Here is a 16923-nt window from a genome sequence, read left to right on the forward strand (position 1 = left end):
AGCATAGAGAGCAGCATCGTCGGGGGTACGAAGGCTGCTGTGTGAGTGCGGGGATCACAGGTCACGGTGCAAGCAGGGGTTCAGTGAGGGCATCAGGTGTCGGTGGTGAGACCAGAGTTGCGGTGCAAAGATGGGCATAGCTCTGTATGATGTTGTTAGGTCACGGGGCAGGCAGCAGCATCGTTGATGGAATTGTGGTGGTTTTTCTCCTGTAGCAGCACAAAACAACACAGTTCCCAGTGCTGTAGGCAGATGAACCTGAAGTCTTTGATATCCCTGAGACTTCCAAAAGGAGGCAAGCTCTACTTCAAGCCCTTGGAGAACTTCACAAGCAGGATACACAGCAAAGTCCAGTCTTTGTCCTCTTGAAGGCAGAAGCAGCAACTGCAGGCCAATGCAGCCAAACACACACAGCAAAGGGGCAGTACTCCTCCTCCAGCTCTTCTCCTTGGCAGAGGTCCCTCTTGATCCAGGAGTGTTCTAAAAGTTAGGGGTTTTGGGTGTGTTACTTATACTCATTTCCGCCTTTGAAGTAGGCAAACCTCAAAGGAAAGTGTCTGTTCTTCACAAGATCCTGCCTTGCCAAGGCCTGGCCTCAAACACACTCCAGGGTGTCGGAGACTGCATTGTGAGAGGAAAAGCGCAACCTTATCAAGTGCAGGTGTCCGCTTCCCTCTCCCACTTTAGTCCAGGAGACTTGTCAGGATATGCAGAACACACCTCAGCTCCCTTTGTGTCACTGTCTAGATGGAATTCACAAACTGTCAGTCTGACTCAGATGTAGATTCCACAGGCAGGCAGAGGCACAGAATGGTTAAGCAAGAAAATGCCCACTTTCTAAAAGTGGCATTTTCAAACAGACAATCTAAAAACCAACTCTCCAAAAATATGTATTTTTAAATTGCGAGTTCAGAGACCCAAACTCCACATCTCTATCTGCTTCCAATGAGAAATTACACTCAAGAGGAATTTAAATGGAATCCCCATGTTAACCTATGGGAGAGACAGGCCTTGCAATATTGAAACCCAATTTAGCAGTATTTCACTATCTGGACATGCAAGACACACCAGTAAACGTCCTAGCTTTTAAATACACAGGACCCTGCCCAAGGGGGCTACCTAGGGCCTACCATAGGGGTATTTTACATGTAGTAAAAAGTAAGGTTTGGGCCCAGCAAGTGGGTACACTTGCCAGGTCGAATTGGCAGTGCAAAACTGCACATAAAGACACTTCAGTGGCGGGCCTGAGATGTTTACAGGGCTCCTCATGTGGGTAGCACAATCAGTGCTGCAGGTCCACTAGCAGCATTGAATTTACAGGCCCTGGGCACCTCTGGTGCAGTTTACTAGGGGCTTACCAGTAAATCAAATATACCTCATGGAACTTTGTTGTGCCTCATTCCAAGTGGGTTGTTTTTTTCACACCCAATATTATCGGATGTTGGATAACCATAAACTTGATTTCTTCAACTGGTATTTCCAGACAGAAAAACTGCAAAGGGCTCTGGTTTCAGCAAATTCTGAGCCCCAATCTGCATTTTTTTCTTGAAGAGGGGAGCATCCAATGCTTCCCGATGCTAACAAAAAAAATCCTTTCCATTTCTCTCCTACTCCACTCACCCTGTCTGTTATCCCCTCTGCCCCAACAGGCCTATGCAGTGGTTAATTTGAGCCAGTGGCTGCTAGTGTGGTCCAGCAGTAGACATTTTTGGGAAGCAGCACTTATTTTTCCTCATCAGACATTGTCCACGAGCTAGAGGGGGGGTGGGACACACAAATGGGAAAGATGGAGTAAGAGAAAGACGAAACAACGTCGCAAAGAGGGAAACACAGGAACCTGCAGGATTCACATAAAATGTCAGGGAGTGTCTGATAGTGGACTGAAGAGCCATGAGGTGTTTAAAGAACACACAGCCATGTGGTTGGTGTGCTGGTGTTTAGAAGCACTGGCCACAGATTTCTGAGCAGAGCTTTGGGCTCTTGTACTCAGTTTATTACAAATTAAGAACTGGGCCCATGCATACATTTATCACCTACTCACAGTAAGTAGAAAATGTATGTGGTAAAACTGCATGAAATGGGGAATCTGTGTGGTTTTATGACGAAAAATTGGTGGACACACAACAAATCAGGTGAAACATTTTTTTACAAATGTAAAAAATAATTTGCTGTAGAAATGAAGCATTGTCTAAGAACTGCAATTATTCCCTGAAAATATCAATTTGTTTATGTTTTGTGATTTTCACATATGATCACTTTTAAAGCATGTATGTTCCCCCAAAATGGTTTCTTCGCGCAATAAGGTAGGCAATTGGAAATGGTCCGCATCACAACTTGAAGAGGGACTCGAATGGTAAACAGACGTATTTCAGTGCCTTATTAAAGCTATGTTTTCAGGACTAGAGTTCCATTTGGCGGAAGAAGGTACTCAGCGCGTTGATCTCTCCTCCCCTGCCCTCCCTCATCTTGTTGGGCTGTTTGGGCTGGCTGATTGATTATTCTGTTGGAAAATGTATACAGTCCTTGAAAGAGGGAAGCAAACCAACTTATGCTTACAATTTTATTTTGCCAAACTTTTGAAAAGTGGTATTGGTTCTGTTTAGCTCCAATATTCTAATACCTCTAGTTGTTCGGACCAGCATCCACACAGTTTCAAACTGTCGTGAAGGGAGACACTAACACATTTCTTAGAGGAAATCTAGGTGACTCCTCTCTTTTAATATGAAACAGAAAGTGCCGTTCTTTTTCAGACAAATACAAACACATTTTATTGTCAAATCGAGCAAATTACATTTTTTAAACGATAAAACTTATTACATGAATTAGATATTACAGGTTTTATAGGTTTTCCGTCTAATACAAGTACAGAGACATCGTTTTCAGAAATCGCTGCAGCATTTCTTTAGTTATTCTTTTTAGAAGCCTTGCTATAAAAATAAGAAAGTGAAGCGACAACTAATACAGCAATGATGGACAGAGAAAACAGCACGTTTAGTGCAATGGCGGCGTCTGAAGTGGAAACGCGGAGCCCCAGAAAGTGGACTGTGGCGGAGGGATCTGTAGTAGGCCGTGCTGTAGGCCTGGACACTGGCGTAGATGCGGATGTAGTACCTATGGAAACACAACGTAAATGCATTTGATTAAAAGGGAAATTTAACGATTGTCTTAAATCCAGAAGGTTGATCTCACAGTAATGTTTCCACAAAGCAAGGATGAAAAGTGGATGAAACCTTTCAGTTTCATTTATTAGTGTTACATTTCCGGAAACAGTGGTAAACATGGCATTTGTTTTTCATTTTCTCATTTCTAGTGTAGTCTTTTGCATAACGAAAGTTACCATAAAGTACACTGTATATTTATGTACAATGTACATCTTTAGTTTTATATAGAACAATACATTCAATAGTAAAAACAGCCTATCAAAAACATTAAAATTATGAGTCCTTAAAACCGTATGTCAAAATGCTTTCAATTAGATCAGCGGGAACTTAAGATCTGTTTCACACGGAGATGTAGATCAAAGTTTAACATCAAAAGATCAAAACCAAAAGGTGCAATATGTCAGCATATTAAAAGACTATAACGTGTCTCAAGATATCTAAAAAAAAAACCACAGAAAACAGACATAAAATGACTCATGACCCTTAGAATGTGCCAGAGTCCTTGAGAGGGAATGACGTTGCCAAAGAGCAAAACCAATCACCAACAAGAACACACTGCTGGGAAAGTGTGAACCTGGTGCCACGCCCAGCTAATAAACATCTTGGATCACACCATCTGCTTCATGTTGGTGGGCACTTTATGCCTCTGAAAAGGTATTCCAGAGCTCCGCTCCAGCTCACAAAGTCAAAGAGAGCAAGTTTCCCATTTAAAGTGGGCTTCCTTCACTAAGCAGAGTTCCTTTATTTGTGTTTTGGTACTTGGTAACCCCTTTCTTACTCACTTTCCTTTTCTTTCCACTCTTGAAGGCATTTCTCCATCTTCCAGCCTGTCTCATTGGTGGGTTGTAAAAACTAAACCAATTACCTGAAACATTAAGAAGCTTCCACTGGATCCCCATCATGGCACTTGTCTCAAACTTTCGAGCATTCAACACTACCAAGCAACAAAAACAGCGCTGCATGCATCTAAACTCGTCATTCCAAGTGAATCACTGAAGGATGTCGAACAATTTTAAATCAAATAGTGCTAGGTACTCTCTTCTCATTTTACGATCAGTTAACGTCCTTCACTGGACTTTCCAATAGATCACCCATAACTCTTTAGCACAGTATTCTCCATTTGATGGATTTGGGGAGCTTTGTGCAAAGGGGTTCCACAAGTTTCTACCATTTATTCCAGGTCACGTGAAATCTATGTTACATTCCTTCCTGCGCAGAAACTATCCTAACCACAATACAGGCACCATTTTGACATGATATCTTTGAAAAGATGGTGCAGTTCTGTACTTTCCCTTTCATGTAATGCAGCACAGCAGCTTCATTTGCTGCTCTGCGTTGCGTGAAATGTTAATCAACATGCCCCTTGATATCGAAAGTATGGATCTGAAACAGTTATTTGATCGTGTGTGTGAGACAGAGCAATCTTTCTACTGGCTTTCACTAAAACAAAGGGTTCTTATTTAAATCCTCTGTTTAACCTTTGGACTTGTCAAATATGTATGGGTGTATGTGGTACTTGTATAATGCAAACCTATGCTAAAAAGTTGATACCACACAAGTCTAGACTTACCATATTTTTGTGAGACAGAGACGTACAGAGTAGGGACAGATTCAGGCACTCTTGAAATCTTTGTGTACCTTTCAGCAACATTATGATTGAATAATAAACCTATTTTAATTTTTTTAAATAAATACTTTAAAACTACTAAAGCTTTCTTTGTTGACTCTAGGAGAGCCAATTTATAAAAAAAGGTTTATATTTTGAAGTCATTGATTGCAGCTTACTAAATTCTTCAGCCACTCTTAAAGATCCATACTGAGGGTCAACCTAAGGAAGTGGTGCACCCAGCAGTTAATTCTGCTAGCAGAGGAAATGGTTGAGTGCTGGGGAGAAATTAAACTACAAAAGACTAAAAAGAGGTTAGAGACTAGAAGAAAGATATAATAAAACAATGCTCAAAGCCTCACTGCGGTGAACAGATGAGGTGTGGCCAAAGAGGTGGTCACAAGTGGCAGCGGCTGAATCGAAGAAGAATTTTGGGAAATTTGAAAATGAATAGAGATGTTACGTCAACTTGTATGGAAATTATTGGATGTTGTCTTCTTTCTAACTTTATGGATAAGAGGTTATTGGACTAAGATGTAGTCCAAGATCTCGGGATGGATAATACATTGTTTTGTATACAAAGGTGAAGTGTAAATCCTGAGACGTTGTTGATTAGACAAAATTAGGGAATTTGTGTCTTTGTGTGATTGTTCTAACAAAAAATTGGTGACTGGGTGATTTCCAGCAGGTTGAGAACTCACTTGAATGAATTGTGGAATAAAAACTTGGTAGGTTCTTTTAAACGATCTTACTCTGACAGGTTGAGAGACTATCTTTTGAGTTCTTTGGAAGAATCAGACAAAGATTCAATAAATCTTGCATTTTAGTGATTTTCTGTTGAAAATAGGGAGAATTGTTAAAGAGAGGAAGCTGCTGCAGAGAAGCAAGTTCTGACATAATAGGGTTCAGAGCTGCTATTGGTCGGTTGGTGAAGGTTCACGCTGTGATTGAAACAAGTTCGACAAGGGAGATGTTCAGTTTTTGAACATTGTAAATTAACCTGAGGTTTGACAATAATGACAATTTAAAAAGCAATAAAAAGATTAGTAAGAGGGGATGTGGTGATTCCATTTATAGGGGGGAAAAGAGACTCATCCTGAGGGAAAACCAGCTTACCCTATGATGGTGGAGCGAGGATTACATACATATCTTTGGCTCTGTGAATGGTGTAAAATTACAGAAAAGGAGGGTGAATTGAGTTTCCCAAGATGGGAAACATTTCATTTGGCAATAATCAGTCAACTGAGGGACATGATGTGGGATTTGAAGCCACCCACTTGACCCACCCAGTTTGAAGCATTATGTGAATGGGAGAGAATGGCTTTAAACATAAAAAGGACACATGTGTCAGATGAACTAAAAGAGCAGTAAGGAATTATGCGGTTGCGGTTTGGGATCAAAAGGCACATGTGTGGAGGAAGACCATAGCTGAAGGGATAAGACTTTACCCTAAGCGTGTAAAGAAAGAACATAAAAGACTAAAAGAAGAGGAAAGACCACATATAAAGAGGTTTAAGGTAGAAAATAAGGTACAGGAAGAACAAAAGACAGATACTGACACTGATTCAGGGGATGATATCTCGGAGGAAATGTTATCAACGCGTCCTCTACCTTATGTTGAATCCTTTGTAGCGAATGCTGCAAGTAGTTTGACAAATGCCACTGCTCCTGTAGGCTCACAGCTTACTAGCTTTAGGAAAGTACCCACTTTTTGCCATGGTTACCCCCATTTTTGACCTGATGTCAGTGTGTTTGACTGTGTTCACTGGGATCCTGCTAACCAGGACCCCAGTGATTATGCTCTCTCTCCTCTAAATGTTGTCACTGCATACTGGTAACTCAGTATTTCACCCACATTTGGCTTACTGGTGCCCCCTTAAAAGTCCATAGTATATGGTACTGAGGTACCCAGGGCATTGGGGTTCCAGGGGATCCCTATGGGCCACAGCATATCTTTTGCCATCCATAGGGAGCCCATGCAGAGGGTTCTGCAGGACTGCCATTGCAGCCTGCGTGAAAAGATGCATGCACCCTTTCACTGCCCTTTCCACTGCACCAGGTCACTTATTAGTCACCCCTATTGCAGGCCCTCCAGCCCCGAGGGGAGGGTGCAGAGTACCCTTGTGTGAGGGCAGCCATGCACTAACAGAGGTGCCTCCAGGACCATTTTCTGGGACTTTGTGAGTGTGGGGACGCCATTTTACCTGTGTACTGGACATAGGTCACTACCTATGTCCAGCTATATAATGTTAACTCCGAACATAGACATGTTTGGTATCAAACAAGTAGGAATCATACCCCCATGCTTTTGCAAGCATTGGTTGTATGGTTCTATGCACTCTGGGGGTTCCTTAGAGGACCCCCAGTACTGCAATTACAGCCTTCTGAGTTTTTCCATGCAGCTCCAGCTGCTGCCACCTCTCTCAGAAATGGTTCTGCCCTCCTGTTGCTCAAGCAGCTCAAGCCCAGGAAGACAGAACAAAGCACTTCCTTTAGTAGAGAGGTGTCACACCCGCTCCCTTTGGAAATAAATGTTACAGGCTCAGGTTGGGTAGCCTCCCCAAGCCACTGGAAATGCTTTGAAGGGCACATATGATGCCCTCCTTGCATAATCCAGTCTACACCAGTTCAGGGACCCCCAGTCCCTGCTCTGGCCCAAAACTGGACAAATTGAAGGGGAGTAACCACTCCCCTGTCCATCACCACCCAGGGATGGTGCTCAGAGCTCTTCCAGAGGGTCCCTGGGTTTTGCTATCTTGGATTGGAGGATTGAGCTACTGAGACAAAGATTATCTCTCCAATCCAATATGGTTTTAGACCCGGTCTTGGCACTATTGAACAATCGTTGAACTTGCACCTAATTTTGAGTAAATATGTGACCGCAACGAAGGAATCTATCCACCTGGCTTTTATAGATTTATCTAGTGCCTTCGACCTGGTGAATAGAAAGAAACTTTGGTCAATTATGGAATCCTTGGGGGTGGATCGGAACATCTTGGAGTTAATCAACCGTTTATATACAGATTTGAGGGTTTCAGTGCAACATGGATCACATGGCGAGAGGTCTGCCCCTTTCTCCTCTCTGAGAGGAGTTAGGCAGGGCTGTATTTTAGCGCTGTTTTTATTCCTGTTATATATAAACGGCTTTTATAGTTTTCTAATAGCAAATGGTAAAGATTTCCCTAGAATGGGTGCGAGACAGCTCCCTGTATTATTGTACGCAGATGATGGATCATTTTTTAATCTTTATGCAAGATTTAGATCTGAAATTATACGAAGATGTATGTAATGACATGCGGTCCTAGAAATACAAGATCTAAACGTTTTACCATGGGAGGGATCACTATAAATAAAGTAAAGGAGTTTTGCTATCTGGGTTTATATGGGTTTATAGCTTAATTCCTCCTTACCATGGAAGTCCCATCTTACCTGCAAGACCCAACAGATGATGAGAAACTTGGAAGCAATTTTCCGGTTTGCCCGAAAACTAGGTCATAGGCCAGTTTACCATATAATTAGGCTTTATAAAGCAAAATGTGTATCTGCAGATACTTATGGGGAAGGTCTGTGGGGTTTGAATAAAGCTGATTCTCTCCAATGTGTTGAGAATACATTTGTACATAGAGTATTGATGGTGCCTAAGAATGTTGCTAATTTTATTTGTCATGAGGAATTGGGACTAAGTTATATTGGGGACTTGGTTGGTGTTGCCCCACTTTTATTATGGCTGAAAGTCTGGTTGAATCCTGCGGCCGTTTTGGAACAAGACTGTCTTGTGGATTGTATCCATCTGGCCAATTCCAGCAGGATCCCGTGGCTTTCTTATTTACAAACTAATTTTCAGAATTTAGGATTGGAGAATATGTTTTCCCATCCTGAGTCGCTGACCTCGAATACTAAGGATCTGGTTAAAATTCGATACTCTGAATATAGCTCAAATAAGAGATCACATGAGGTGTCACAATTGAAAACTTTTGACCCCTATGTTCAGATTTCAACAACATCTTGGATGGAAACCTATTTATCTTGGTTCCCGAATTTCTCAGAATATTCTCTTCTTGTTTTATTTAGATTAAACCTGATTCATTTCAGAGTGGCTTTTCCAAAGCAATGTTGCTGGCAAAAAGCGCTTCCGAATTGTCCCTGTGACTCTATTTGTAAACAAAGTACATGTCATTTTCTTTTATTTTGTTCGCTTTATTCTGCTCCTAGCCATACATTTTTACGGAAATTACAATTTACATTCTACAATGACGCTTTGGCGTTTATACAACAGCTGAATTCGATTAATATTTGTTATGCCATTCTAAATTTCTTAAGACTAGCTATTGCTATCAGAAAACGTTATGAATTAGTGGAGGCTGTTGTACTCTAATATAGTGAAATAGTGTACATGATTGACCATTATGAGAATTTTCTTGTGGTTTAGGCATTTTTGTGATTAAGGAACTTATGAATTTGAAATAAGTCTGTAATGAATATAGATGATGTATTTTACTAGTGATGTTTTTACGCCTTACTATTGTAAATAATAATATGTACAACAATTGAATTTGTTTAATTTATGCTATTTTAAATGTTTAAAGGGTAGCTATTGCTATCAGAAAAGTTTATGAATTAGTGGAGGTAGCTGCACTTTAATTCAGGATGTTAGCGTATAGGACTTGATCATGATGAGAATCTTCTTGTGGTTCTCGTTTTTTTATGTGAATATGGAATTTATGAATTTGAAGCAAGTCTGTAACTAACGTAGACGAGGCATTTTATTATTGATGTTTTATTTTATGGACTATATTGCATTGTAAATAATACTATGTGTAATGAATTCTGTGCTTTTATGGTAATTTGCCGAATAAAGAATTTTGACTGACTGACTGACTATCTTGGTTTCCAAGTTGGCAGGAAACTCTGGGAGCATCTGAGTGGCCAGTGCCAGCAGGGGACGTCAGAACCCTCCCCTTACAGGTGCTTACCTGTGTAGCTGACCAGTCTTCCTTTCAGGGTTATTTAGGGTCTCTCTCTTGGGTGGTTCTTCAGATTTGGATTACAAGACACCAGCAGGAATCCTCTGCATCCTTTATTTCACCTTCTCACCGAAGAAACTGCATCTGGACCCTCCAGAAATTCTACAAACTGCAACAAGGAAGCAAAGACGACTTCTGCAACATTGTATCTTCAACTCCTGCCAGCAACTGCAACTGTTTCCAGGGCGTGCATCCTCAGAGAACAGCCTGTCTTCAGCCTGCACCAGAAGAACGTAGGATTCTCCCTTGGAGTGAAGGAGTCACTCCCCTGCTTCAGCAGGCTCCCCTCTGCAGCAGCGACCGGTGGCGTGAGTCCCCTCTCCTGATGAGTTGCGTGGATCCAGCATTAAGGGTGGTGGACTGAAGTGGTCCTGAAGGTCCTAACGTCCTACTGTCCAACTTTGGTGGAGGTAAGAGTTTGGCTCCCCACGCAAGACAGTACCCCTGTGCATCGCATGTTTTGCAGCTGCCAGGGCTTGTTGGCATCCTTCCACGAAGTTCATCGTCCATCGTGCATCATGCATCATGCAGCTCCAGCCCCCAGCACTCTATCCTGCCACGCACAGCTTCCTGAGTGGTTCTCTGGCGGCTTGGGATCCTTTGCTGTAGTGCTGCGTGGGCCTCCTTTTGCACCTCCTTTGTCCCAGTGTTGTGGGACTCCTGTGCACGCTGCCTGGTCTTCTTAGGGCTCTCTGAGTTGCTGAAAGCCCCCTCTGACTCGTCCTCCTGGGAGAGTCCACCAGGTCCCTCCTGGTCCCAGGTAGCCCCATTTTCCGCTAACCGCAAGCTTTGCGTGTGTCAAGACTTGTTGGTGGAATCCAGTGACGCAAACCAGACTACAGTCATCAATCCAGCGTGGGACATCATCTGCACCAACTAGGAACCTGTATCCATCTTCTTTGGTGCCATACGGACTGTTGTTCTTCACCTGTGGGTCCTCTTTTGCACCTTCATCCGGGTTAGCATGGGCTCCTTTTCTCCCTGGACTCTTCTGTGCTTCTTGGACTTAGTCCCCTTCTTCCACGGGTCTTCAGGTCCAGGAATCCACTGTTGGTGTCTTGCAGTCTCTTCTGTTCTTGCACAATCTTCTTTCTTGTGTTCTTGTGTGTTCTAGGAAAGTTACTGTGATTTACTCCTGCTTTCCAGGGCTCTGTTACTTACCTTTGGTGTTGTCTAATACTCCCAGCGCCCCTGTACACACTATACTTCCCTAGGTGGGAAAAAGACTTTCAAATTCCACTTTCTTAGTAGATGGTCTGTGTTCCCCTAGGCCCATTGCTAACTATTGTGATTTTCACTCTTTGCAGTTTTCTAACAGTTTTTACAGCTATTTCTGCATACTAGTGTATATAATGTGCATATTACTTACCTCCTAAGGGAGTATATTCTCTATGGTATTTTTGGCAATTGTGTAACCAAAATAAGGTACCTTTATTTTTGTAACACTGCGTATTTTCTTTCATGTGTGTGAGTACTGTGTGACTACAGTGGTATTGCATGAGCTTTGCAGGTTTCCTAGTTAGGTCTTGTCTGCTCATCCATCCTACCCTAGAGAGCCTGGCTTCTAGACACTGCCTTCATTTTTTACTAATAAGGGATAACCTGGTATAAGGTGTAAGTACCTGTAAAAAAACAAGGCTGATTGCAGAGGCTCCCGAACGTTTTGTGGCCATTTTTCACTTTTTGCTGGTGTTTTCCTGACTGGGCTCTGTATAAAATGAGTATGCAAATTAGGCTAATTATAATTGGCTAAGTCAACCTACCTATAAGTCCCTAGTATATGGTAGGGCATGTAGGTTTAGGGACCCCAGCATAGGTGGTGCACCATAGGTGCAGTGCTGAGGTGCCCAGTGTCATTTTAAAGGCAGACCTGCCTTGCTGGCTACTTTAAAATGAATGTTACATGCAAATTTGACTTTGGAATAAAAAAGTACTTCCAAAGCCTTAAAAGACCTTATGTTTACATATAAGTCACCCCTAAGGTGTGCCCTGTGTGTTTCTAGGGCAGGGTGTCATGTAAAAATAAGCAGGGACCTTATAAAATAATTGTATAAGCCCTGGTGAGTTACAACAGCCAAATTCAATTTTCCCTCATTGTAATGAATGGCCTCCATAGGCTAGACTGGGGAGACTTTATTTTAATTTATAAAGTCCACTTAAGTGTCAGATACCTCGAGTTTGATATCAAATTAATTGTTGTAATAAATCCCACAACTTACAATTGTTGGATTTAATATAACTTGTTCAGGTAAAGAGTTTTAAACTCTACCTAAAAAATTGCCAACTTCAGCCCTGTAGTGCTCTGCTCTGACTGGCCAGCCTGTCTTGATGAGGTGGGCTGAACACAAAGAGATGTGCCTGGGGGAGGAGAATTTCCCCCCGCAGATGGAGAGAGAGGGAGGGCTGCCAAACTGGTCTTCAAAGGCAGGGAAGGACAGTTGGAGCAACCCAGCACAGCCCTCACATCCTGCAAACCCAGACAATTATGTGCCCCCTGATTAGATTAGGACAGGGCGGGAGAAGGGTGTGTTTAAGATTTTTAGCCACACCAGTGGGTGGGCTCAGCCAGATATAACCTCCAAAAATCACTTTCAGCCATGATGGATTTTTGAGGAATGTTGCTCCCTTGGATTGATTTTTGCCACACTTCCCAGGAAGTGGTAATCACAGGGGGAAGGACTCTGCACCTGATTGGAGAACCAGGACCCCCCTGTTTATCACCCAGGAGCAAGGATAAAACTGGCAGACCTGCATTCACTCATCAGATCCCTACCAGATCCAACAAGGAAGAACATCAGAAGAAGAAGGACTGCCCTGCTGGACCCCTGACCTGCACCTGGACACTGCACTCTGAAGGACTGCACCAGCTGCACAATTGGGCTTCACCACAAGAAAGACTTTGCTTGGCTTCATCTGGTTCAAGGAAAGACTCCCTGTGTGCTACAGGTACAAAGAAGATGGCCAGAGTCCCCTGCATTAAGTCTTGCAAGCAGTGCCCGGCTGACTAGCGTCCAGTGGCCATTTGAGGATTCTGACCAAGTGCATTCTGGGAATTGTATCTCAATTCCCAAGGAAGAACTCAGAGCTTCTGGAACCATGGACCAAGTTGTGGACACTTCAAGGAACCAAAAAGGACCATTGGAAGAAGATCCAGAAGTATGGAGACGTTTGGAGCAACTCCCTAAGTTGAAGAGGTGCATTGTGGGAGTTGTAGTCACAGACCCCAAGAGGCAAACCAGAGCCTCTGAACCCTTTGCTGGTGCTGTGGACCACTTTCCTGAGACAAGAAACACTTCAAATAATAAGTGTGACAGTGTTACCTCGAGGGTGGCCTGAACTTTGGACTTTGTCCCTTTACAGTGTGACCTTTTTTAACCCTTTGAGCGCTAGTTGCTTCTATGCGCTGGAAAGCATTAATTCTTTAAAATTCATATCTCCGGTTCCCCTTTCCGATTTTAGTCATTTTGGTGTCATTTTAAAGATAAAAATATAATCTATTTTTAAAAATTGGTGTTGGATTTTTATTGTATGTTATGTTTTACTTATGTACTGTTTTGTGATTTTTAAATGCTTTACACATTTGTCTCCTAAGTTAAGTCTTGTCGCTAGTTGCCAAGCTACCAAGGACTGAGCTGGGTTTAATTTATAGAGACCTAACTGGACCTAAGTGGAAGTTAGTAGCCTATTGCTAAGTGTAGGTACTTACCTGCCCTTACCAATAATCCAATTTCCATCAGTACCTTAGGTACCCACTAAAAACCAGGCCAGCCTCCTACACTAGCCAAATGCAAACACTGATGCCTGTGAATATACCATCTGTAATGAGCAGCAAATGCCTTCATAATTAATAATAACCCAACCGATTGCTCCACAGCCTGTTGTCACGCAACCCTTGACACAGCAAGCTATTCTCAGTACTTCTGCTCAAACTAGGACCTCCCAATTGATACCTCCATTTGAGGTGCAAGTTGGATAGGTCACTGTTACTCAGGCGATTGGACTAGTGACACAGCAGATGTGTTTTACACAGGTCATACTGACTGTAGGCTCTCAACAAGCTTCAGGGGACACTTCAGTAGACAAGTTTGTCCCACGCTCACAGAATTCACATATTGTGATCTGGACCCCACCACAAAATGTTATGACTTAGGAGAAGGACCTCGGTTTGTCTGTACGACACAGATCTCTACACAGAGCCTACGCAGACAGAGGAACTATCAAGAGAAGGGGTCCCAGAATGGATAGAGGAAGTCATTAAAAGATATGGAAAGACAGAAGAAGCAGAAACACCAAGCACTGGCAGTAGTGTAGTTAGTGCTGAGACCAGTTCAGAAACTCAAAATGAAAGACTAATAAATATTCCACAACTAAAAATAGAATTAGAGGAAATCTTGAGAGGGTGCTTAAATATTGAACATATTAAAAAATATCAAGAAAAATAATTGGTCTATTTATGTTAGGAAATTACCAGAAGAGCAGCAGAAGTGCATGACCAGTTAACTGAATTAGCAAATAAATACGATATAGACATTTTAAAGAGCGCGCCTCTTCAGGGAAACTTTAGGGTGAAGCTAGATGACACATTGTGATTCAAGACCTGTTAATCTGTTAGGAAGGGACTTATTGTGCAACTTAAATTGCACCATTAGTGGTACTCCGGACGGAGGCATTTTCCAAATCCACGATGACGAAGATGTGGGAATCAGATCAGCCTTGAGACAAACTGCAGAATTTTTCCCAATGTTGGTATTAAATCATTTACCCAAAGAGTTGATTGAAAAGGTGAAGGCTGGTGTCTGAGACATTACTGGAATAGACAATGGATAAAAAAACAGGAGTTGACCCAGTAAGAGTTAAAGTCAAGCCAGATTCAATTTTCCCAAGAACACCCTCTTATCCAATGACGCCAGAAATAGCAGGAATTACACCCCTGATAAACAAAATGTTAGAAAAAGAATATTAAATAAATTGATTGGAAGGCCGTGCAACTCGCCAATCATGGGATTACATAAATCAAATGGCAAATACAGAATAGTGTAGGATTTGAGAAATATCAATGAAATCGTAATCCCATGTTGTCCCGTGGTACCAAATCCAGCCACCATATTTTTTCAGATACCTTGCACAGCTTAATGCACAGTGATTGGCCCTTGCCATTCATTTTTTTCTACACCTTTACACAAAGACAGTCTAATTTTATTTAACTTTGTGTTGCGAGAGAAAGTAATCACATGGTTTTCTGTTCCAGAGGAGTATTCTAAGAGCCTGTCACTTATTAATGAGATTTTAAAGAAAAATCTAAAAGCATTGGAATTGCCAGGAGATTCAGTTCTAATCCAGTACATTGATGATTTACTGATCGCATCCAGTACTGAAGCAAAATGTCAGGAAGATTCCATAGCATTGTTAAACCATCTAGCTGAAAATGGTCTTAAGGTGTCGCCACAGAAACTGCAATATTGTCAAGAAGAAGTACAATACCTAGGACACATATTTGAGAAAGGGACAAGGAAGGTGTCCAGAGACAGGATTGAAATGATTTTAAAAATGAATACCCAGAGAACACAAAAAGAGGTCAGAATGTTTCTTGGAATGGTTGGCTACTGTAGACAGTTGACACCCAACTTTTCCCTGGTGGCAAAACATATATTGAGAATGACTCATAAGGACATCACTGATCCGATTGTATGGGACAACAAATGCACTAAAGCATTCCTGCAGTTGAGAGAAAGTCTCTGCCACGCACCTGCATTGGGAATACTAGATTATACTAAAAAATGTGTTCTGTTCTACAATGAGAAAGAAGGGTGCGCTCTTTCAGTGCTAACCCATATTCATGGAAGTTACAAAAGACCAATTGCATACTTCTCTGTCACTTTTGATCCTACGGCAGCTTTGCCTGGATGTCTGAAAGGGGTGGCCGCAGTGAGTGTGACTCTTGAGAAATGTGAAACCATTGTGATGGGATTTCCCTCGACTGGTATTGTCCCGCATTCAGTTCAGGCGCTACTAACCAAACCTAAAACTCAGCACCTCACATATTCACAGCTAACCAAAGATGAACAACAGCTATGTTCTGGGAACAATGTGGTACTAAAAAGATGTCATGTTTTAAATCCTAGTACTCTGTTGCGAATACCTGAAGAAAGTGAATCTGATCATTATGAATATGATTGCCTTGATATCACCGATTTATGCACCAAACCCAGACCAGACATAAAAGATCAGCCCTTAATTAATCCAGATTAGGTGGATGGCTCGTGGGTAGGGACAAATAAGGGATGCTTCAGAGCAGCATATGCGGTCTGCACTATTCTAGAAGTAGTTGAAGCATCATAGTTGCAAGGAATTACATTGGCTCAAGTTGCAGAGCTAATTGCTCTTACTAGAGCCTGCAAATGAACCAATGGAGTAAGAGTGACAGTCAATACGAGATTTGTGTTGTCCATGACTAAGGGCAATTGTGGTCACAGAGAGGTTTTTATGACCTCTGCTCGAACGCCTATTAGAAATGGGCAACAAGTGAAAGATCTATTAGAGACTTTGCAAGCACCCATTGAAATAGTCATGTGAAATGTGGAGTGCATGTGAGTGACTGTACCTATGTCACAATCTGCAACAGGTATGCTCATGAAATGGCACATTACTGTGAGACTATGTCATAAATTTACAATGGATCATACATGACTAGAAGTCAGGGAGGGAACCTTCTTGCAATGATTCTGAAAACTGTAGACAATTGGGATGAATTGAGACGCATGAAAGAGAATGCACAGATGGAATCAAAACAAGGATGGATCAGCTTACGTATCCTAATGACACAATATCTACATGGACCGGCACATTTGGGTAGGAATGCCATGATCTGAACATTCAAACAGTATTGGTACAATCCAAAGTTTAGAGCACAGGAGGAAGAAGAGGTTTTGTAACAGGTGTGTTCAGTGTCAACAAATAAATGTGGTTAAAAGAACACATGTTATGGAGAGTCATGTAGGCACATCAGGATGACCTTTCAACAGAATGCAGATGGATTTCATTGAACTGCCACCCTGTAACGGACTAAGGAACATTTTAGCGATTGTCTACATCTTTTCTCAGTGGGTGGAGGCATATCCAACAAGAAGAAACA

General features: G+C 42.0%; 1 protein-coding gene across 1 annotated transcript in view; it reads right to left on the reverse strand.

Annotated features, from left to right (window-relative positions):
- Nucleotides 1-2587: 2587 nt before the first annotated feature.
- Nucleotides 2588-16923, reverse strand: part of LCT (lactase) — a 364432-nt gene continuing 350096 nt past the window's right edge. The window contains exon 17 of the mRNA XM_069225073.1: nt 2588-3111. Coding sequence (XP_069081174.1) covers nt 2903-3111 — 209 coding nt within the window. The 3' untranslated portion in view covers nt 2588-2902. The remainder of the gene's footprint in view (nt 3112-16923) is intronic.

Source organism: Pleurodeles waltl, chromosome 3_1, assembly GCF_031143425.1.
Source record: "Pleurodeles waltl isolate 20211129_DDA chromosome 3_1, aPleWal1.hap1.20221129, whole genome shotgun sequence".
Lineage (NCBI taxonomy): Eukaryota > Metazoa > Chordata > Amphibia > Caudata > Salamandridae > Pleurodeles > Pleurodeles waltl.